Source organism: Lithobates pipiens, unplaced genomic scaffold (genome assembly GCF_037356315.1).
Source record: "Lithobates pipiens isolate NorthernLeopardFrog02 unplaced genomic scaffold, aLitPip1_a1.2 Scaffold_22, whole genome shotgun sequence".
Classification (NCBI taxonomy): Eukaryota; Metazoa; Chordata; class Amphibia; order Anura; family Ranidae; genus Lithobates; species Lithobates pipiens.
In genome coordinates, this window is record NW_027507784.1 from 110,320,706 (window position 1) to 110,343,804 (window position 23,099).

At 42.0% G+C, this 23,099-nt stretch overlaps 1 protein-coding gene across 1 annotated transcript in view; it reads right to left on the minus strand.

The window, feature by feature from the left end:
- Positions 1-23,099, minus strand: part of PDE11A (phosphodiesterase 11A) — an 899,055-nt gene that overhangs the window by 374,658 nt on the left and 501,298 nt on the right. Inside the window, exon 7 of the mRNA XM_077448090.1 lies at positions 1,040-1,115. Coding sequence (XP_077304216.1) covers positions 1,040-1,115 — 76 coding nt within the window. The remainder of the gene's footprint in view (positions 1-1,039; positions 1,116-23,099) is intronic.

Consider the following 23,099-nt stretch of genomic DNA (forward strand, 5'->3'; position numbering starts at 1 on the left):
AAAGAATTTGTCACCCGCTTAGTGTGTCTGCAAGGCTCTTTCTAAAATGATAAAAGTCAGTCATCAAAGCAGCCTGGCAAAGTTATTGCTTTTGGTTGAAAGATTATTAGTCAGTCAGTAAATTTGCTGGACTAATGTAGAAGGTGCTTTTCTGCTTGATCTGTCCACCAAATTATATGCAGAAGAAATGTCAATACTGGATGGGCATTCAGTCTGTATGTGCATATAGAATCCTATGATTCTGATGCTGTATTTTGTATGATTTGGAAACCTTTTTTTAACTGAAAAGGGCACAAAATGTAACTGAATAACTATACAGACAAAGCATAAACTTTAGTGACATGAATAGGGCCCATTAAAATGGCCATAGGCACACAATGAATGCTTACGTTATCATTCTAGAGAAATACGTAAGCTCTCATTGCTGACCTGTAAATGCTAAATAACTGGCTTTCAAGCAGCTCCTTTGGCTTCAATGTGTTCACCAGGGGTGGACTGACAACTCATGGGGCCCCCGAGCAATAGGAGATTATGGGGCCCCCAGACAATCCAAGATTATGAGGCCACACATTATACACACACACAGTATACACAGACATGTTTCTATTGGCTGAGAAGGTACTGGAGAGGTGGGGCAGCTATAATCTCAGGATTTCGGTAAGGGACATCTCGGAGACAGATGTAAAAAAAAACACACAGATTTTTACATACTGTCCCTGGTTTTACTGAGGCTGGCAACCCTGATGGGGCCCCCTAGTGGCTCTGGGCCCTCAGGCAGTGCCCGAGTGGCCCAATGGTCAGTCCGCCCCTGGTTTTCACTGACCTGGAACAAGTGATAGGAGAACTGGTTTTCTACTATATGTACAGTATATCTATGACCGCAGTTTTAAGCAAATGATAACACTGTGATGCAGTAAAATATTCTTTAAAATACACATTAAAACAGATTAAAATGGACAAAAGTGTAAGACATTGATGGACACAAAACACATGCAGTTTCAAAACAGGGATCTATCCAACGATATGTTATAAAGCCTACCTATTATCTGATGGTTGCTATTCCATATTGGCACACACAGCACCGACCTGATATGGAAGCCAGAGAACTGGTCAGCCTGGGATATAGAGTAAAAGCAAGAAATTAGAAAATCATTTGGATTCATCTTGTGCACATACACATTTCATATCACACTTCAGAAGTCCCTGCAAAAGACAACCCGTCCCAACATCCCAACAGTATTTACCAGTGACTCATATGATTCTCATTACTTTATCCTTTGAAGGTCTGATTCATGGGACATGAAGACACAGTAATGTATGCAATTAGATGTAACAAGTGAGGATAGCTGATAACAACAATCTGTAAGAAAATGTGTAATGCGTAAGAAAAACGTTTTTTTTTCTCTTCTAAAAGCTATTTATTGTGCAGCTATTTTAAACCAATCCCAGTAATATGGTGCGCCTTACTTTTTAAATAGGACATAATATTGTCACCTATTAAAACATAATAATTACATTTATTATTACATTTTTTACTGATAGTGTTGTTGGATTACCTTAAGTTCAAAGATCTCTGTTGGACTGAGGTTGGCCTCTCTGTTGTCAACAAGAATATAAGATTTGCTATAAGACAACTTTCCACCAGAGTTTAGTTCTGTGCAGTTAATTAGTCTGAAACATTAATTTTATTCAGATTCAAGATTCTCTTTTATAAACTAAGATTCCAAGAAATACATTTATGGACTATTGTTAGACCAGTAACCTAGAAAGACTGTCAAGTATACAATATTTGAATGCAAATGGGTTATTACTAGCTTCTGGGGAAGCTGTTGTGTCTGGTACGGGATAATAATACATTCATTTCAGAGAAGCGTGTTTCATTCACTAGTGCCCTTTTTTATTTTACTTTCTACACAGCTCTTTACACTTACGTCATACTTTTTTATTTAGAATTCATTACAGTATAATAGTATCCATGGACAAATACTGTATGTAGAAGTTTCTGTAGCTTATTCAAAATTAAACAAGTGAAGATGAAAGTTGCATCAAGGTGAGAGATATTTAAAAACATGCAGCAAATCTGTTATAATTCCATAGAAGCGTTAATACTGTCTGCAGTAATGTTACTCTTAAAGGGTTAGTTCACTTTTATTGACATAAAACAAAAAAATCCATATGCATTACAAATTAGACTGCACATTAAAAAGTAATCCTTAATTTTTTTAAATGATCCTTACTTTTAAATCTGCTTTTACTGTGGGCTCCCCTTCTCAAATATGCCTAGACGGCAGCAGGACTGGCCAACCATTGGATGCATAGACTTAGCACCTCATGAATAAGCACGCAGCTACAAGAACTCATTTAGCCTAACCATGCATGAGCAGTCTTCTCTCTCTTGCCGCATGACCAAGCTCAGCGTCTTGCGTTTGAGAGAGAGATAGTGGGCTGCACATTTGTTTTTAGACAAGCCGAGTGATTGCAGCCAAGTGCTTGTTTGAGGGGAGCTGAGGCTGCATATCCAACAGTAGGATGGAGAGGAGTCCACAGTAGAAGCAGCTTCAAAAGTAAAGATCATTTTTAAAAGTGGGGGACCGAAATGTATTGTAAAGTCTAATTTGTAATGCATATGCAGTTTTGAAGGTGAATTAACCTGGCTGATGAAACAAAAACCTTGGCATAAATAAAGTAGACCTCAACAACTCAAAACATGGAGATTTGTCATGTTATCTAGAAATTAGAAATGTTAGTAATAACCTGACAAATATGCCCTGTACACACGGCCAGACATTCCCATGACAAAATCCGTGTGATTTGTCTTGCATACAGTCGCACAAAGTTGTTGGAAAATCCAATCATTCAGAACGAGGTGACGTAAACCACGTACGACGGGACTATAAAGAGGCCAGTAGCCAATAGCTTTCATCTGTTAATCTATTCTGAGCATGCGTGGCACTTTGTGCGTCGGAATTGTCTACACACAATCGGAATTTAAACGATCGGATTTTGTTGTCGGAAAATTTTAGATCCAGATCTCAAACTTTGTGTGTCGGAAATTCCGACGGAAAGTCTGATGGAGCCCACACATGATCAGAATTTCTGACAACACAGTCCGATCACATATTTTGCATCGGAAAGTCCGACCATGTGTACAAGGCAAAATACTTTTTGGTTTGAATTTACCCTGAAAATTAGTGGTACAATTTCTGGTGTGTGAGGGTGCCTAGGCATTCTTGTGTCTACAGCCTTATAGATGTATATCTGCAACATGATTCTAAGGCACTGCTAGGTATGACTGCAGTTCCAGGAGATTAGGAGTGGGATTTGGTGATGTAACTCTTGTTTTGCTTACTGTTCTCCTAGCTGAAGGCACTGAGGAAGCAACTTAGATGTTCGCCTCCACACAGAAACAGTGTAAAACAAGGCATGCTTAGTGAGTAATGAGGAAAGATGGAAAGTGGGGGTCCCCCAGGGATCTGTTCTGGGACCAATCCTGTTTAATTTCTTCATAAACGATCTAGAGGATGGCATAAACAGCTCAAACTCATTATTTGCAGACGATACAAAGTTAAGCAGGGCAATATGTGGAAACCTTGCAAGAAGACCTAAACAAAATAATGGGGTGGGCAACTACGTGGCAAATGAAATGTTGAAAAATGTAAGGTAATGCATTTGGGAGCCAAAAATACGAGCGCAAGTTTTTCACTAGAGAGGGAACCTCTGGGGGAATCTAGGATGGAAAAGGACCTGGGGGTCCTAGTAGATGACAGGCTCAGCAATGGCATGCCATCTGCTGCAAGCAAAGCCAACAGAATATTGGCATGCATTAAAAAGGAGATTCACTCCAAAGATAAAACGATAAAACCATAATTATCCCATTCTACAAGACTCTGGTCTGGCCAAATCTTGAGTATGCCATCCAGTTCTAGACACCAGTCTTCAGGAAGGATGTGCTGGAACTGGAGAGAGCCCAGAGAAGAGAAGAGCAACAAAGCTAATAAAGGGACTGGAGGATTTCAGCTATGGGAAAAGACTACAAGCATTGACCTTATTCTCTCTGGAGAGGAGATGCTTGAGAGGGTATATAATATCAATGTACAAATACTGTACTGGTGAACCTAGCATAGGGCAAAAGCTATTCAGTGAAAGGGAATTTAAAAAAAGACGCGGCCATTCACTAAAACTGGAAGAGAAGTGGTTTTACCTTAAACTGCATAGAGGGTTCTTTACTGTCAGAGTGGCAAGGATGTGGAATTCTCTTCCACAAGCAGTGGTATCAGCAGGAAGTATTGATAGTTTAAAAAAACTATTAGATGGGCACCTTAATGACCAAAACTTACAGGGGCATACGATGTACTATTGGCATAAACACATACACACAAATCATAGGTTGAACTGGATGGACTTGTGTCTTTTTTCAATATCACCAACTATGTAACTATGAAACGATCAGCTGTAGGAAGACCAAAGGCAATACTGGCGCCTTCTATTTTTCCTGATTTTTTGGCGCATCTTTATGAGCTTAGTTATTCTTTAAGCTTTTTTCTGCATCAAGGAACTTACATCCAGCTAAACTGGTCCTGTTATACAATCCCTATTCCAAAACCGTCTGGACATGTAAAATTGACATAAAAACAGAATGCAATTTTTATTCCCAATAAAAAATAGAAAACATATCAAATGTTTAAACTGAGAAAATGTACCAATTTAGGAAAAAAATAAGGTTACTTTGAAATTTATGGCAGTGATAAGTTTCATAAAAGCAGGGCAACAAAAAACGAGGAAAGTATGTGGTTCTAACAAGGAAGAGATGGAAGAATATTTAACTTATGAGGTTAATTGGCAACAGGTCAGTAACATAATTAGGTATAAAAAGAGCATCTTAGTGAGTCAGAGTGTTTCAGGTGTAAAGATGGGCAAGTTCACCAATCTGGTAAAAACTACATCTAAAAATTGTTGAACAATTTCATAAAAATGTTCCTCAAAGTAAAATTGCAAAGACTTTAAATATACGTTTTTTATTGTTGTATGTATGAGTATGTCTGGTTTTGTTTGTTGAAAGTCAGGGTGTATGAACTGTGCAGATAAATATGATCTTTGGGTCATCTTTGGTTAAGTTAAAAGCGGGACACAACAGCAGGGGAAAAGTCTATTTTCTTTCTTTTTTTCTGTTTAAATATACGTGTCATCTCCTAGGGTACATAATATCCTCAAAATATTCCAAGAATCTGGAGAAAGGGACAAAACTGAAGCAAAATATTGGATGCCCATGATTTTTGGGCCCTCAGATGGCACTGTATTAAAAACAAGCATGATCTGGTGATGGGCATCATTGAATGGGCTCAGGAATACTTCCAAAAATCACTGTCTGTGAACAAAGTTCAACATGCCATCCAAAAATGCAAAGTAGAAGCCATATTTAAACGTGATCCGAAAACGCTGCTATCTTCTTCTCTGGGCTAAAATTCATTTAAAATGGTCTGTTGCAAAGTGGAAAACTGTTCTGCGGTCACACAAATTTAAATTTGACATTCTTTCTGGTACCCATGGGCGCTTTTAGCACTTAGTTCTCTGATGGTATGGGGGGTCTCTGATGGTATGGGGGTGCATTGGTGGGTATGGAATGGGCAGCTTGCATATCTGGGAAGGCATCATCAATGTTGAAAGATGCATCCAGGTTTTAGAGCAGCATATGTGCCCATCCAGACATCTTTTTCAGGGAAGTCCTTGCAAATTTCAGCAGGACAATGCTAAACTGTATCCACAGTATAACAACAGCATGGCTTTGTAGGCGAAGAGTCTGTGTGCTTAACCGGCTTGCCTGCAGTCCAAACCTTTCACGAATTGAAAATATTTGGCACATCTTGAAACAAAAAATATGACAAAGAAGACCAAGGACTATTGAGCACTTAGAATCCTATATCAGGCAAAAATGGGTCAACATTACTCTCCCATTCTTCTCCCAAAACTCTAGCAATTGGTCTCCTCAGTTCCCAGATTTTTACAGAGTGTAGTTAAAAGGCCATGGTAAACCTGCCCTTATCCTGCCCTTATAAGTTTTTTGAGATGTGTTGCTGCCATAAATTTCAAAATGACCTTATTTGTTTTGGTACATTTTCTCAGTTTAAACATCTAATATGTTTTCTATTTTCTATTGTGAATAAAATATGGGTTTATGAGATTTGCAAATCATTGTGTTCTGTTTTATGTGGATTTTACACAGCATCCAAAACTTTTTGGGATTTGGGGTTGTACTTGAACATACTTAAAGTGACCCTGTTAGCGATCGGAAAGTCCAAATAAAAACTGCTTCGGTAATGCAGAAAGTGAATACTTACCTCTGTAGCCTTTTGCACTGCCAAACATTGCCTTGATCAATCTTTTGTGTCCCAGACATCATTCTGTGGTTCCACCCACTGCCCTTCATGTCACTACTGCATCCTGTAGTGACATAGTAGTCATCAAGCGGATGTTCTGAGTTTCAGCTTTTAAATCAGCTGGACAACAAGCAAGAAGTTTCATCAAAATCAGCTTTCATATTTTTCCCTGTACAGGTTGTTTTAATAATCTGCATCTACGGTGACTTTTAACAGGTAAAAGTTTACTTGATCCAAAAACATCACATCAGCTAAGTCATTTTCACTGAGCGTAAAAGTTGTGTGAGTCTGCCTTGCAAGCAATGGGATTTACGTCTGAGATGCTTCTGTTGACTTAATGTGCTCTGACAACTTATCACAAGCAAATAAAAAAGTTCTGGGGGCATATCTGAAGAACAATGTTTTTTTGTCTCGCTATTCATTTGTGGCATGATGAATATTTTACAATTCGGCTAAAAAGAGCAGCATGCCGTTAAATTTATAATAGTCCTCTATGAATGTCATAAAGATGAAATGCCTTCCAAGTAAATCTGTACAAAAGTTGATGTCAAACATTCTATTAGGCCAACCTTTTGGTTGATAAAGCTTTCCAACAACTGTTCTGTGTGTTCTGTTAATTTAGTGCACAATATAAAAGCAGTTCACATGCTGACTTTTGGTGGTGGATTCCCCCTAACCTTTTTCTTGTTTGTTGATCCTATGAGTACATAAGTCATTTTGCTTATAAAGCAGACCACATGCTGCCTGCAATAGTGCATTCTAGCAGTAGTTTATATTAAAATAATTACTTCAATATAGGCATAACTATTAAAAGCGGCATAATGATTAAGGTGGTCCTGGGGCATCACAATGCCTAAATATGACCTGTACCCCCTGCCTAAAGCCAATCTCCTATATCATAGGTGTTGCTAGCTTCAGACACCCCAGGCACATGCCTCACATCTCTTACTTGGCGCCCTGGGTGCCCATTGCCACAATGTCTTTTTGTGCAGTGGCTGCTTCTGAGCTACATGCATGAAGTGTAATTTTGAACTGGGCTCCTCTTTGTTAGTGTCAGCTCTTTGCTTTCCCAGAAGAAAGATGGATAAGTGTGTCTGTTAATGTGCATGTTAAAGTGTGTGTGTGTGTGCGTGTGTATGGGTGTGTGTGTGTGAGTATGTGGGTGATTGGGTATGTGTTGTCTCATAATGGGGTACTGCTGTGCTATAAATGAAGGTGGCGGTGTTGTGCACTAGGCTTTATATACTACCCCTCCACTCAGTACGTTATATAGTCCTGACCCCTGCATTCAGTATGTTACATAATCCAAGCCCACTGCACTCCATAGCATAGTTGCATAGTAGCATTACATACTACTGTCATCTGCACTTAGTACCTACATACTCCTTAACCCCACAGTCAGTATACACTATATTACCAAAAGTGTTGGGATGTCTGCCTTTACACGCATATGAACTTTAATGACATCCCAGTCTTAGTCCATAGGGTTGAATATTGAGTTGGCCCACCCTTTGCAGCTATAACAGTTCCAATTCTTCTGGGAAGGCTGTTCACAAAGTTTAGTAGTGTGTCTATGGGAATGTTTGACCATTCTTCCAGAAGAGCATTTGTGAGGTCAGGCACGGATGTTTTCGAGAAGGCCTGGCTCGCAGTTTCTACTCTAATTCATCCCAAAGGTGTTTATTCAAGTTGAGGTTAGGACTGTGCAGGCCAATCAAGTTTCTCCACCCCAAACTCACTCATCCATGTCTTTGTGGTCCTTTGTGCACTGGTCCATACCAAGAAATTTTGGACAATTTCATGCTCCCAACATTGTGGGAACAGTTTGGGGATGGCCCCTTCCTGTTCCAACATGACTGCGTACCAGTGCACGAAGCAAGGTCCATAAAGACATGGATGAGCGAGTTTGGGATGGAAGAACTTGACTGGCCTGCAGAGATTCCTGACCTGAACCTGATAGAACACCTTTGGGGTGAATTAGAGCAGAGACTGTGAACCAGGCCTTCTCATCCACAGCAGTGCCTGACCACACAAATGCGCTTCTTGCAGAATGGTCAAACACTCCTATAGACATGCTTCTAAATCTTGTGGAGAGCCTTCCCAGAAGAGTTAAAGCTGTTATAGCTGCAAAGGGTTCGCCAACTCAATATTGAACCTCATGGACTAAGACTGGGATACATGCATGTAAATCCAGGCATCCAAATACATTTGGTAATGTAATGCATATACTCTTGACCCCTGCACTCTGTACATAGCACACTCCTGACCCCTGATTTATGTACAATACATAACCTGACTCTTTCACTCTCATGCTGCGGCATGCACGTGTGGTATATACACCAAGGAGGCTGCCATTGAATTTAACTATTCCTTTCCCACTGTAAAGCATGCCTGGCTACTCTCATTTTTCCCATAAACTTCACTTCCTATATATGTCTACAAGTATCCCAGGTGTTTCACGCTCCTAGCAACGCCCCTGTCCTAAATTGTGCTGAGCAACAGGGACAGACAAATATGAAATACTGCATATTATGTTGTTTACTATTCAGCCAGCTGGTGAAAATGTTGACACCTTTAATCTGCCATTTATTCGCTGAAAACCCCAAGCCAAAAATGTACATATGCTGCTGTGTTCTCCCTTAAATCCATAAATAATCCACAGCACCATTATGTAAATTCTTTTGTCACCCTGTGGCAGTGGTTGGTGGTAATAAATGCTGCAGAGAACGTTGTTCACTTAAAGGGTAACTTCACTTTCATGGGGGAAAAAAATAACAAAAAAGGAAAAAAATAATATAGCGTATACAATTGAGACGCAAGTCATATTGTAATTGAATGTTTTTAAAAATCACCTTTTCTTTTCAATCTGCAGCCACTGTAAAACTTTCTAAAAATGCAATGCAATATGGCTACCTGGAGGTGTTCCATACACAGAATGTGTACAAAATGCCCCCCCCCCTAAACATAATTTCCTGCGTGTGTGATTGGCTCACAAATTTTCCCAGAAGTCTGCACTAAGATACAAGTCAGATTTCAGGCATCCCCTGCAACAAAAATTGAATTTTTGGTGCGATACTCCCAGTAGGAAATCACATCTAAAGTGATGCAGGCTCAGCAGCTTTCCTCATTAGAGCTCTGCAGGTGTAGCAGCTGATTGATAATTAAAAAAACACTCACACTGGATTCATTTTCTCACATGGGCACAGAGAAAAACACAGGGGTTTCTTCAGAATGACAAAAGGTAGGAATCTACAACAAGGTTTGTCAAAATGTATGTCCTAGGTCAGTGATGGCGAACCTTGGCACTCCAGATGTTTTGGAACTACATTTCCCATGATGCTCAACTACACTGCAGAGTGCCAGTGCATCATGGGAAATGTAGTTCCAAAACATCTGGGGTGCCAAGGTTCGCCATCACTGTCCTAGGTGATCTTCTGTGTGCTACCGGGAAGTTCCTATATAGTCCGATCGATTAATGACCTTTGTCCTGAACCATTACATCTAGGTATCAGATTTTTTGCTATTTGTGTTATTGTCATAATACACAATAGGTTACCGCAAGTATTTATCAGTGGTCTGTATCTTTATTTTGCATAATAGGAGAAAATAGGCGGGCTGCTCTATATATACTGTGGAATAATGGTAACCCTGGTGCAGTGATACTGTGGATTTTTTGTTGGACTTGGGAGTACCATGTCAAGATGATATTACTATGTATATTAACACGTATATCTATGTGGGGGCTTATTCTCAAGTTGTCCTCCTCATAGAATGGGGCATCAGGCACTATTGGTCGTCTTTATCTAGGAAGTGTCTCGCTGATTTGGCTGCCCCCGGGTAGCACATGACATGCTACACATGGGAGGGCTCTTTCTGTTATGTGTGTGGCACCTTATATACACTGTCCCCATACTACCTATGGGGCTTACATTATTGTATGCAATTTGGCTGCATTGGTTATCCGTTTAATTACGTTTTGATACTTTTTTCTTTCCCATGTAGAATCCCTTTGCCTGTAGTCATTGGAGATAGGTCCTGAAGAAGCAACATCGAAACGTTGACCTTTTCTGACAATTTTCATATACATCTGTGGTTACACTAATGAGAGCTCTATTTTCTCTTGTTTTTATTTTGCACACACTTTTATCAACTTTGTAACATTAAATAAATTATTTATTTTTATTGTAAAATTATACAGCATTCCTTTCTTGTACCGGTAAAGTCTGCTAAAATGTCAAAAAACTATTTTCTAACAGTTTCCATTGGATGTGGTACCCCCTTAGCTATCTCTTTATAAACCTAAAGAAATTTTAATAGAACAATTGTCTAATGCATGGCCAATTACTCATAATGAACAGTTAAAATGACCACTATAAGCACCCAAGATCTGCCTGTATAAATTCTACCTATGGACAACCCTTTTACAGCAAGAAAGTAGAAAAATTCAAAAGAAAAAGAGGTTGTAAATGGGCTTTCATCTGTGAATATTTACTATAGTATACATTTACTATATTTGGGTTAACTTTGTGGAATTTGTCTTTAAGCTTTGAATGTGATACATATGATGATTACCTTCACTGCTAATCAATTTGTCTTTTCTGATATATGTGTAATCTTATAAAAATCCTTTTTTTTTTCTTATGTTTTTTTCAGTCTATCTTTCAGAACCTCCATATGTGCCTGACATTTTCTACATGGTTTACATGCTGAGAAACTTTTGCACAGCTGTGTTACTTTTCATGCATTTAGCACATTTATTTCAAAAGAAAACCAACAGACTGTCAAGCAACACAGCAGTATGTAGCACACTGTTCGAGTACTGACTCCAGCTTTATGTAAAAAAAAAATGTAATTCAGTTGTATATACAGTATCTCACAAAAGTGAGTACGCCCCTCACATTTTTGTAAATATTTTATTATATCTTTTCATGTGACAACACTGAAGAAATTACACTTTGCTATAATGTAAAGTAGTGAGTGTACAGCTTGTATAACAGTGTAAATTTGCTGTCCCCTCAAAATAACTCAACACACAGCCATTAAGGTCTAGACCACTGCCAAAAAAGCCAATATGTCCAAATTGGGCCCGATTAGCCATGGGGAGCAGGTGTGTTCAATTTGGTGTTATCGCTCACATTCTCTCATACTGGTTACTGAAAGTTCAACATGGCACCTCATGGCAAAAAAACTCTCTGAGTATCTGAAAAAAATAATTGTTGCTCTACATAAAGATGGCCTAGGATATAAGAAGATTGCCAAGACCCTGAAACTGAGCTGCAGCATGGTGGACAAGACCATACAGTGGTTTAACAGGACAGGTTCCACTAAGAACAGGTCTCGCCATGGTCGACCAAAGTAGTTGAGTGCACATGCTCAGCGTCATATCCAGAGGCTGTCTTTGGGAAATAGATGTTGGTGTTAAGCGTGTGTGACGGCAACCATGTGAGGAGTACAAAGACAAGTTTGTCTTGCCTACAGTCATGCATGGTGGTGGGAGTGTCATGGTCTGGGGCTGCAAGAGTTCTGCCGGAACTGAAGAGCTACAGTTCATTGAGAAAACCATGAATGCCAACATGTACTGTGACATACTGAAGTAGAGCATGATCCCCCCCCCCCCCTTCGAAGACTGGGCCGCAGGGCAGTATTCCAACATGATAATGACCCCAAACACACTTCCAAGATGACCAATGCCTTGCTAAAGAAGCTGAAAAGGGTAAAGGTGATGGACTGGCCAAGAAGGTCTACAGACCTAAACCCTGTTGAGCATCTGTGGGGAATCCTCAAATGGAGGGTAGATGAGCGCAAGGTCTTTAACATCCACCAGCTCCATGATGCGGTCATGGAGGAGTGGAAGAGGACTCTAATGACAACCTGTGAAGCTCTGGTGAACTCCATGCCCATGAGGGTTAAGGCAGTGCTGGAAAATAATGGCGGCCACACAAAATATTGACATTTTGGGCCCAATTTGGACATTTTCACTTAGGGGTATACTCACTTTTATTGGTAGCAGTTTATACAGCGATAACACCAAATTGAACACACCTGATCCTCCTGAGACCTTGTAACACTAATGAGTCACATGACACTGGGGAGGGAAATTGGCTAATTGGGCCCAATTTGGACATTTTCACTTAGGGGTGTACCCGTGGTTTAGCCATTAATGGCTGTGGGTTGAGTTATTTTGAGGGGACAGCAAATGTACACTGTTATACAAGCTGTACACTCACTACTTTACATTGTAGCAAAGTGTAATTTCTTCAGTGTTGTCACATGAAAAGGTATAGTAAAATATTTACAAAAATGTGGGGGTGTACCCACTTTTGTGAGATACTGTATTTCTTTAAAAATGAATGCATTTTTACATACAACTAGCACAAATACCTGATTCTGCCTTGATGTTGGCTTCCAGTCACCGCTTTCTGGCAGCTTTATTTAAAATTAAATGCTAGTGAATATTAAAAATTAATAAATTGGTTACTGCACTTGGCACATCTCTACTCCTCAGCACTAGCTTAGTAGATGAGTACTGAATTTTATTTGATAAACGGGACCAAGAACAATGATACCCATATTACGCAACCAATCAGATTTTTATGCCAATGACAGATGAATTCTGATTGGTTGCTGTGGGATGGATTACAGTGCCTTGCACATTTTTTTTATTTTTACTGAATAAGCCAGTATCTATTTTGAATATCCTATTTGATAATGCTTGGCTGCCTATATAACATTCACTGTGCTTAGTGACATGGAAAGGATTAAAGTCCACCTATAATTTATACTTGTTATGAGTTTAACTTTTAATATAGTATTACATCTACTATATCAACCTTTTGCTATAAATTGGCACTACCAAGAGAAAAGTGACAACATAATGTGCAGGGATGGAACCTGTGAAAGGAACAGTAAAGGGGATTATGAACTTGTGAAAGTAGGTGTAGGACTCCTATTGAGTCACTGCTGGCTGGCTTAATCTGATTTCTATCAAGTAGACAGACCCACACAGTTCATGAACAAAATGAACATTTTTCTGACATGACATCCAGAAAATAATTATTGCCCTTTTAAACGTATGTATTGCACATTTTTCTTTTCCTTGTGAAAGCTTTATGGGGCGACATACTAACACAGGCTTAGGAACCAAGCGGTAACCAGTTAAGACAGCTGAATTAACTTCTTTGCAGTTAAAGGGCTAAATCAGACAGGGCATACCTTGGAGGATTGGTTCTTTTATTACAGAAAATGGTTTTGCCTTCCTGGCATTGCCCAAACTGCAATCTTCATTGACATTCATTTGCTTAGTTTATTCAAAATGACACCCATAACTTTAGCCATATAGAGTATCTCACAAAAGTGAGTAAACCCCTCACATTTATGTAAATATTTTATTACATCTTTTCAAGTGACCACACTGAAAAAAATAAGTAGTGAGTGTACAGCTTGTATAGCAGTGTAAATTTGCTGTCTTCTCAAAATACAGTGTGTGGCGTATGGTCTGAGCACTGACAGGCTGTCCTCCCCCACCCCTTCAACCTCTGCAGCGATGCTGGTAGCACTCATACGTCTATTTCCCAAAGACAACCTCTGGATATGAAGTTGAACATGAGCACTCAACTTCTTTGGTCAATCATGGAGAGGCCTGTTCTGAGTGGAACCTGTCCTGTTAAACTGCTGTATGGTCTTGGCCACCATGCTGCAGCTCAGTTTCAGGATCTTGGCAATCTTCTTATAGCCTAGGCCATCTTTATGTAGAGAAACAATCATTGTTTTCAGAGTTCTTTGCTATAAGGTGCCATGTTGAACTTCCAGTGACCAGTATGAGAGAGTGACAGCGATAACACCAAATTGAACACACCTGATCCTCCTGAGACCTTGTAACACTAATGAGTCACATGACACTGGGGAGGGAAAATGGCTAATTGGGCCCAATTTGGACATTTTCACTTAGGGGTGTACCCGTGGTTTAGCCATTAATGACTGCATGTCGAGTTATTTTGAGGGGACAGCAAATTCACACTGTTATACAAGCTGTACACTCACTACTTTACATTGTAGCAAAGTGTCATTTACAGTATATATATACAGTGGATATAAAAAGTCTACACACCCCTTTTAAAATGTCAGGTTTCTGTGATGCAAAACAAAATGAGACAAATAAATAATTTCAGAACTTTTTCCACCTTTAATGTGACCAATAAACTGTACAACTCAATTTAAAAGCAAACTGCAATCTTTTAGGGGGGAAGTAAAAATAAAAAACTAAATAATGTGGTTGCATAAGTGTGCACACCCTCTTATAACTGGGGGTGTAGCTGTGTTCCGAATTAAGCACACACATTCAAACTTGTGTTAAATAGGAGTCAGTACACACCTACCATCATTTAAAGTGCCTCTGATTAACCCCAAATAAAGTTCAGCTGTTCTAGTAGGTCTCTTTCTTAGTTGCATCCCACAGCAAAAGCCATGGTCCGCAGAGAGCCTCCAAAGCATCAGAGGGATCTCATTGTTAAAAGGTATCAGTCAAGAGAAGGGTACAAAAGAATTTCCAAGGCATTCAATATACCATGGAACACAGCAAATACAGTCATTATCAAGTGGAGAAAATATGGAACAACAGTGATATTACCAAGAACTGGACGTCCCTCTAAAATTTACGAAAGATGAAACAAAAACTGGTCAGGGAAGCTGCAAAGAGGCCTACAGCAACATTAAAGGAGCTGCAGGAATATCTGGCAAGTATTGGCTGTGTGGTACATATGACAACAATCTCCCGTATTCTTTATATGTTTGGGCTATAGGGTAGAGTGGCAAGACGGAAGCCTTTTCTTACCAAAAAAAACATCCAAGCCTTGCTAAACTTTGCAAAAACACATCTGAAGTCTCCCAAAAGAATGTGGGAAAATGTGTTATGGTCTGAGGAAACCAAGGTTGAACTTTTTGGCTATAATTTCAAAAGATGAAGATCCATAAGAAAAAACAACACTGCACATTGACAAAAGAACACCATAACACAGTGAAGCATGGTGGTGGCAGCATCATGCTGTGGGGCTGTTTGTCTTCAGCTGGAACAGGGGCCTTAGTCAAGGTAGAGGCAATTATGAACAGTTTACAGTCAATATTGGCACAAAACCTTCAGGCTTCTGCTAGAAAGCTGAACATGAAGAGGAACTTCAGTTTTCAGCATGACAACGACATAAAGCATACATCCAAATCAACAAAGGAATGGCTTTACCAGAAGAAGATTAAAGTTTTCGAATGGCCCAGCCAGAGCCCAGACCTGAATCTGATTGAAAATCTATGGGGTGATCTGAAGAGGGCTGTGCACAGGAGATGCCCTCACAATCTGGCAGATTTGGAGTGTTTTTGCAAAGAAGAGTGGGCAAATATTGCCATGTCAAGATGTGCCATGCTGATAGACTCATACCCAAAAAGAGTGCTATAACAAAATCAAAAGGTGCTTCGACAAAGTATTAGTTTACAGTAATGGTGTACACACTTATGCAACCATAATATTTTAGTTTTTTATTTCTACTTCCCTCCACCTAAAAGATTTCAGTTTGTTGTTCAACTGAGATGTACAGTTTATAGGCGACGTTAAAGGTGAAAAAAGTTCTGAAATGATTTATCTTTGTATCATTTTTTTACATCACAGAGACCTGACATTTTAACAGGGGCATGTAGACTTTTTATATCCATTGTATGTATATAGTTATTTACATTTTTAAACTTTACTTTTGTTTTGTTTTTTAAAATTTCTTTCTCTTTTTGTCTTTTACCTGTGATTTTTATGTACAGTAACTAGAGCAGTACAATGTTACCATATTGACACTGTACTACTCTGGGGAAGTAATCAGGATTTTTTTTTTCTTACACTATGATTATATACAAAAATGCAGATGGGTCTGAGCAGAGGAGGGGGGGTGGGAAATCTGAAGGTTGTGATGCAAATGAGAACTGAACTTCCTGTTATCTGGCAGAGGCTGGTGACCATGCGATAAGGAGGTCCAGATGTAAGTTCTTTTGTAAATAAAGTTCATTTGACCTCCATTATTGCATAGGGGTCCATCTAAAAAGTTGAGAAGACACCCATAAGGTGTGGTGATGGGCACATTGGCGTGTTTTTTTTCATGGTGAAGAATATGATTTTTTTTTTTCTTTGTAGCACAGCAAGATTTTCAATACTATTGAGAATCTCACAGAAAGATTGGAGGGTGTATGGGATTAAATGTTTTTATTTGAGGAACAACTTACCACTTGTGTGTTTTTTTTCACATAGAGTTATATGCACATATATGACTGTTTATGATATTGTTTGTATTTTGATATGGTGAAATAGAATGTATATATTGGTAACATTCATTTGGTTTGTTTATGACCCGTTTAGAGATTGAGTCATTGTGGGTAGCGCTTCACCTGCATTTTTGTATATATTGGATATAGTAGTGTGGTGTTTGCATGATTAGGTGAGAGCCGCTTCCAATCTTGCTTTTATTTTATTTTATTCGTGTTATTTACTGTATTATTTTTTACATGTATAATAGCACTGGGTTTCTTCATATTCCACTGTTATAAGCAATCATTTTTATGAATGGCATCTATTCATTCATTGTGTACTTGTCAGGGACATGGCATGCGCAGTCATACATTAGTAGGTGCCTGTCTTGCTGGGCTAAAACCTATGTGCATGCGCAGGAACATTGGTGCTAACAAGCAAATACATAAATACGTGCACACGGTAGCCATTAATGCTGGCACCAAATGGCCTATATAAAGCCAGCAGCTGCTGTCTGATCTGCAGCTTTACCCTGTGTTCTGATCATGTGCCTGAATCTGATCCAGTATTTGACCCAGCTTTCTGACCATGCTGCTGTCTCCAGTCCTGACCTTTGTCTTGCCTTGACCCTGATTATTCCTGCCTATCTGCCCGATTTCCTGTTGCCAAACCCAGCTTGAACTCTGACCATTCTCTGCCTGCTGTTTATGATAGACTGATCCTCCGTGTATGACCTGGCTTGTCTGACTCTTCTCCAGTCTTCTGCTTCCAGCCTGTGTAGCTCCAGTACAGTCCTGCATCTACAACTTACCTACATCCGCTGCTCTGCATCCACAGCATACCTGTTCCTGCTTCCTTCTGCTGCTCAGCAATCCAGTCTGGTCCTGCTACTCATCAGCTGCCACTACCACTACCAACGCTTTTGCAGGCGCACATACCTCACCGTGCTCTCGCGGCCACTGTTGCAAATCCAGTGGTCCTTGAGCCGGGCTGTATGAGAGGTCTCCCGCTACTCGTCAGGTTCTCCCAGACGGTACATAACAATACTATTGTAAAAGTTGTGATTGGCCACAGCTATCACATGGTACAGATGCACTGTGATTGACCCTGTCTGTACCTTGTGATCACTGTGACCAATCACAGAGATCAACACAATAGCATACAATGAATGGCTATGAATGAAAGCCATTTATTGTGTACAACTGTTATGTGATCGCTGTGATTGGACCAGCCTGGTACAATGCTCTGTTATATGCTGTGTCCAGTGGACACAAAGGATGACAGATTGCACCACAACAAGGCTCCTAGGATGGACAAAAGGCACATGACTGGGAGAATGTTATTGACATCCACCCACTGTGGGGGAGCTACCGCTCAGCCGCCATTTGCCTATAGGCCGGGCGTGATTCCATTAAAAATGACCATTCCTTTACAATCTGCAGCACTGTAAATTTCTGTAAATGCAGTATAATATGGCAACCTGGAGGCTATGGAACAGCCTCCAAAAATGTCATGATGATCAAGATTGATGAGCTGATAAATAATGTAAAAGTCTCTCCCATTCACATGCCCATGGACACAGACAAATAAACAGCAATTTCTATCAAATAACAAAAGGTAGGAATCTGAAACAAAGTTTGTTAAAATCCTTGCAATGTATACAGATTACTCAAAAGGAAATGTTTTTTTCTCAACGAAAGTGGTGTTACTCTTTAAAATTGCCAATATGGTGATAAAAAAATTGTTTTTCAAGAACTATAAGAGAAATATGAGACCTTGAGCCATAGAAAGTGAGATTAATACTGAATGGATTAACATGGCCCCAAAAGCACTGGGGGTCAAACATTAGCGCTGATCTCTAGAGCCACCATACACCACCATTATTCACCTGTCATAAGCAATTACACATCATAGTTACCAGCTCCAAGAGGTATAATATATATACAATAGTAAAGAGCTGTGAAATCTAAGAAAAGCTGCTATGCTATGATACATCATGCACCCTCCATACTGCCCTAGGCACTGTCAGTCATCAGTACTGACTGCTACTTTAAAAAAGCACCTTGCTACAGCTTTACGTTGACCAGAAATGCATAACTTGATTCCTAGAAATGTCCAGTTCTTTCTAATTTTACTCTACTAAATATAATATAATTACACCATGGCCTAAAATTACAGATCAGCCCCATTCTGAACTAATACTCAGTTTTGTGTGGTCCAATCACATGCTGGCTTCTACTATTGTATATCTTTGGGATTTGTTTGGCACAATGTCTCCAACAGAGTTCCACTACAGTCACTTCTGTCACATCCATTAAGTCTAATTATGGATTCATAACTGGAAACAAGTTTATTACAGTCTTTAGGGGGCTACTATTGGAAAATCTCACCACTGAGATTTTTGAGAGACACAAGGAGCTGGCAGATGTTTCAGCCCACATGTGACTGCTTAACATTAAAATATTTTTTAGTGAGGATGGCATTTAATATAGGAATTTAACTGTACAGAATACAGAATATTGTGTCATTTAAACATTACCCCTGCAGATTTATAACTGATCATGTTACTGGGATATGAATGACCAGCTCAATGCTTGCACACAACAAAAGTCTAAGCCCTTGTACACACGGTCGGACATTCTGACAACCAAATCCGTCGGATTTTGTCCGTCGGATTTTGTTCGACGGATTTTGCCCGAAACTGTTGCATACACACAGTCGGACAAAGTTGTCAGAAAATCCGATCGTACTTAACGTGATGACGTTATTTCGTTAGGACGGGACTACGTTCAGGCTAGTAGCCAATAGCTTTGGTCTAGGAATTTGATCTGAGCATGCGTGGCACTTTGTCCGATCGGAATTCTCTACACATGATCGGACAAAGTCCGATCGGAGCATGTTGTCAGAAAATTTTATAGCCCAGCTGGAAAACTTGGTCCGTCGGATACTCCGATGGAAACAGTCCGATGGAGCCCACACACTGTCGGATTATCCGACAACACAGTCCTATCAGACATTGTCCATCGGAATGTCCGACCATGTGTAACAATAAAGTGTAACTGGGCAAAATCAAAAATTACATATATATATATTGCAGGCTGTCATTAGCATTAATACAGTGTTTTTGTTTTTCTAAGCCCTCCTGCAACATAGTTTTATTACCTGTTGATCCTGCCAGTAGATTGGATTTTTTTCACATTGTAATAGGGTGACAATGCGATTTGTTCTGTGGAGACATTGCACAGCAGCACAGAGGGTAAGTCTTAAGCTTTCCATCCACATTTAGGAAGGAAACGCCTCTGTCAGCTACTGTATTCGGCAGATGGCGGGACCTCTGGTTACTGAAGGGAATTGTAGTGGGCACAGACTAACTTAGGGGAGGTATTTGTAGAATTGTAGTGGGTGGAGACTGACCTGGGGGGGATGTGAATTGTACTGGTCACAGACTAACCTGAGTGGGGAAATATAATGGGCAAAGACTAACGGGGGGGAGGTATGTACTGGAGATTCAGACAGACTTGCCTAAGGGGTTTGTACTGGGGATGGGGACAGGCTGACCTGGGTTGGAGAATTGTACTGGTGGACAGACTGATCGGGGGGGGGGGTGTAATATTGTACTGGGGGGCAGACTGACCTGGGGGAGAGTTGTACTGGGGGACAGGTAATGTCCTGGTGGAAAGGATTCCTTCATCCCACGTATTTGTGTGGCTAGAGGAATCTGTTATATTTTTCTTGTTCAGCCCACTGATTGAATAAAAACAAAAAAACAAATGTCTAGCTTTACAGACTTGTGCACTATATATACTATAGTGTACATTACAAACTTCTGCACTATATACACAAATTTAACAATTGCTTGTTGTCAAGAAGTTCCTGACTGGTCTAGTGAAGTTCTTCTATAAGGTAAGCTCAGGTAAAGTGTTAGCTCTCTATCAGTGTACACAAAATCATATGTAATGGCAGTGTTTCACCTGTGCTGAGTTTTATATATGTCTGTGAGACTCTTAGGCCGCGTACACACGGGCGGACTGTTCGCCCAACCTTGTTCGGCAAACAGTTTCATCAAACAGTCCGCTCAAAATTTGCATGAGCGGACTTGCCCACACACGAGCGGACTGTTTGACGAACAAGGTTGGGCAAACAGTTCGCTCAACTTTTGAAATGAACGGACTCGCCCACGTAAGGCGGAGGCAAATCCGCCCATTTCGAGCGCGTGTACAGGTAGGCGGGGCCCGCGAAGGAGACGTCGCGGGTTCCGCCGCCTGGAATGGGCTTAAAGGGGAACCCCAACGCCGAAAAAAATCGGCGTGGGGGTTCCCCCCAAGTCCACACCAGACCCTTGTCCGAGCACGCTACCCGGCCGGCCAGGAAAGGGGGGAGAGCGAGCGCGCCCCCCCTCCTGAGCCATACCAGGCCGCGTGCCCTCAACATGGGGGGTGCCTTGGGGAAGGGGGGGCCGCGCGGCCCCCCCACCCCAAAGCACCTTGTCCCCATGTTGATGAGGACAAGGGCCTCTTCCCGACAACCCTGGCCGTTGGTTGTCGGGGTCTGCGGGCGGGGGGCTTATCGGAATCCGGGAGCCCCCTTTAAGAAGGGGGCCCCCGGATACCGGCCCCCCACCCTATGTGAATGAGTATGGGGTACAATGTACCCCTACCCATTCACCTGTGAACTAAAGTACAATAAAAAACACAACACAGAGAAAAAATATTTTATTGCACAGCTCCGGGGGTCTTCTCGCCGGACTCCTCCGCTATGTGTGTGTAGCTCTTTTGCTAGCGGAGGAGTCCGGCTTTCTTCCTCCCCGCCGCCGGCCTCTTCTCCCGACTTCGGGGGTCTTGTCCCCCTCTTCGGTTCTTCTGCCGGGCCACCGCGCCTGGTCCGGTGGCCCGGTCTTCTGTCGCCGTCTTCCGTTCTTCTGTCGCCGCCTTCGGTTCTTCTGCCGGGCCCCCGCGCCTTCTTGTAGCTCTTTTACAGGCGGTGGCCCGGTCTTCTGTCGCCGCTGTCGTCGCCGCCGCCGCCGCCGCCTTCCGTTCTTGTTCTTCTTCTTGTTCTTCTTCTTCTTCTCCTGGAGATGTTGACTCGACGATCTCTCCGGCCGGAATGCCAGGGACACGCTCCGCTGCCACTTATATAGTGACAATGGGGCGGTGTCACATGGTATATGTCACATGGGTTGGTCACATGGGTTGATGTCACATGGGGACTATGACATCGTAAGGGGGCGGGGTCACCATGTGACCAACCCATGTGACATATACCATGTGACACCGCCCCATTGTCACTATATAAGTGACCGCACAGCGCGGCTCTGGCATTCCGGCCGGAGAGATCGTCGAGTCAACATCTCCAGGAGAAGAAGAAGAACAACAAGAAGAAGAACAAGAACGGAAGGCGGCGGCGGCGGCGACGACAGCGGCGACAGAAGACCGGGCCACCGCCTGTAAAAGAGCTACAAGAAGGCGCGGTGGCCCGGCAGAAGAACCGAAGGCGGCGACAGAAGAACGGAAGACGGCGACAGAAGACCGGGCCACCGGACCAGGCGCGGTGGCCCGGCAGAAGAACCGAAGAGGGGGACAAGACCCCCGAAGTCGGGAGAAGAGGCCGGCGGCGGGGAGGAAGAAAGCCGGACTCCTCCGCTAGCAAAAGAGCTACACACACATAGCGGAGGAGTCCGGCGAGAAGACCCCCGGAGCTGTGCAATAAAATATTTTTTCTCTGTGTTGTGTTTTTTATTGTACTTTAGTTCACAGGTGAATGGGTAGGGGTACATTGTACCCCATACTCATTCACATAGGGTGGGGGGCCGGTATCCGGGGGCCCCCTTCTTAAAGGGGGCTCCCGGATTCCGATAAGCCCCCCGCCCGCAGACCCCGACAACCAACGGCCAGGGTTGTCGGGAAGAGGCCCTTGTCCTCATCAACATGGGGACAAGGTGCTTTGGGGTGGGGGGGCCGCGCGGCCCCCCCTTCCCCAAGGCACCCCCCATGTTGAGGGCACGCGGCCTGGTACGGCTCAGGAGGGGGGGCGCGCTCGCTCTCCCCCCTTTCCTGGCCGGCCGGGTAGCGTGCTCGGACAAGGGTCTGGTGTGGACTTGGGGGGGAACCCCCACGCCGATTTTTTTCGGCGTTGGGGTTCCCCTTTAAGCCCATTCCAGGCGGCGGAGCCCGCGACGTCTCCTTCGCGGGCCCCGCCTACCTGTACACGCGCTCGAAATGGGCGGACTTTCCGAGCGGGAACAGTCTGCTCATTTCGAAAGTACAGCGGACAAGCCCACACACGGGCGGACTGTTCGCTCAAACACAGTTTCAGCGGACAGTTTTTCGGAATTTCCGAAAGACTTTGTCCGTCCAACTGTCCGCTGAAACTGTCCGCTGAAAGCCCACACACGAGCGGACTGTCCGCCCAAACACTGTTCAGCGGACAAGGTTGGGCGAACAGTCCGCCCGTGT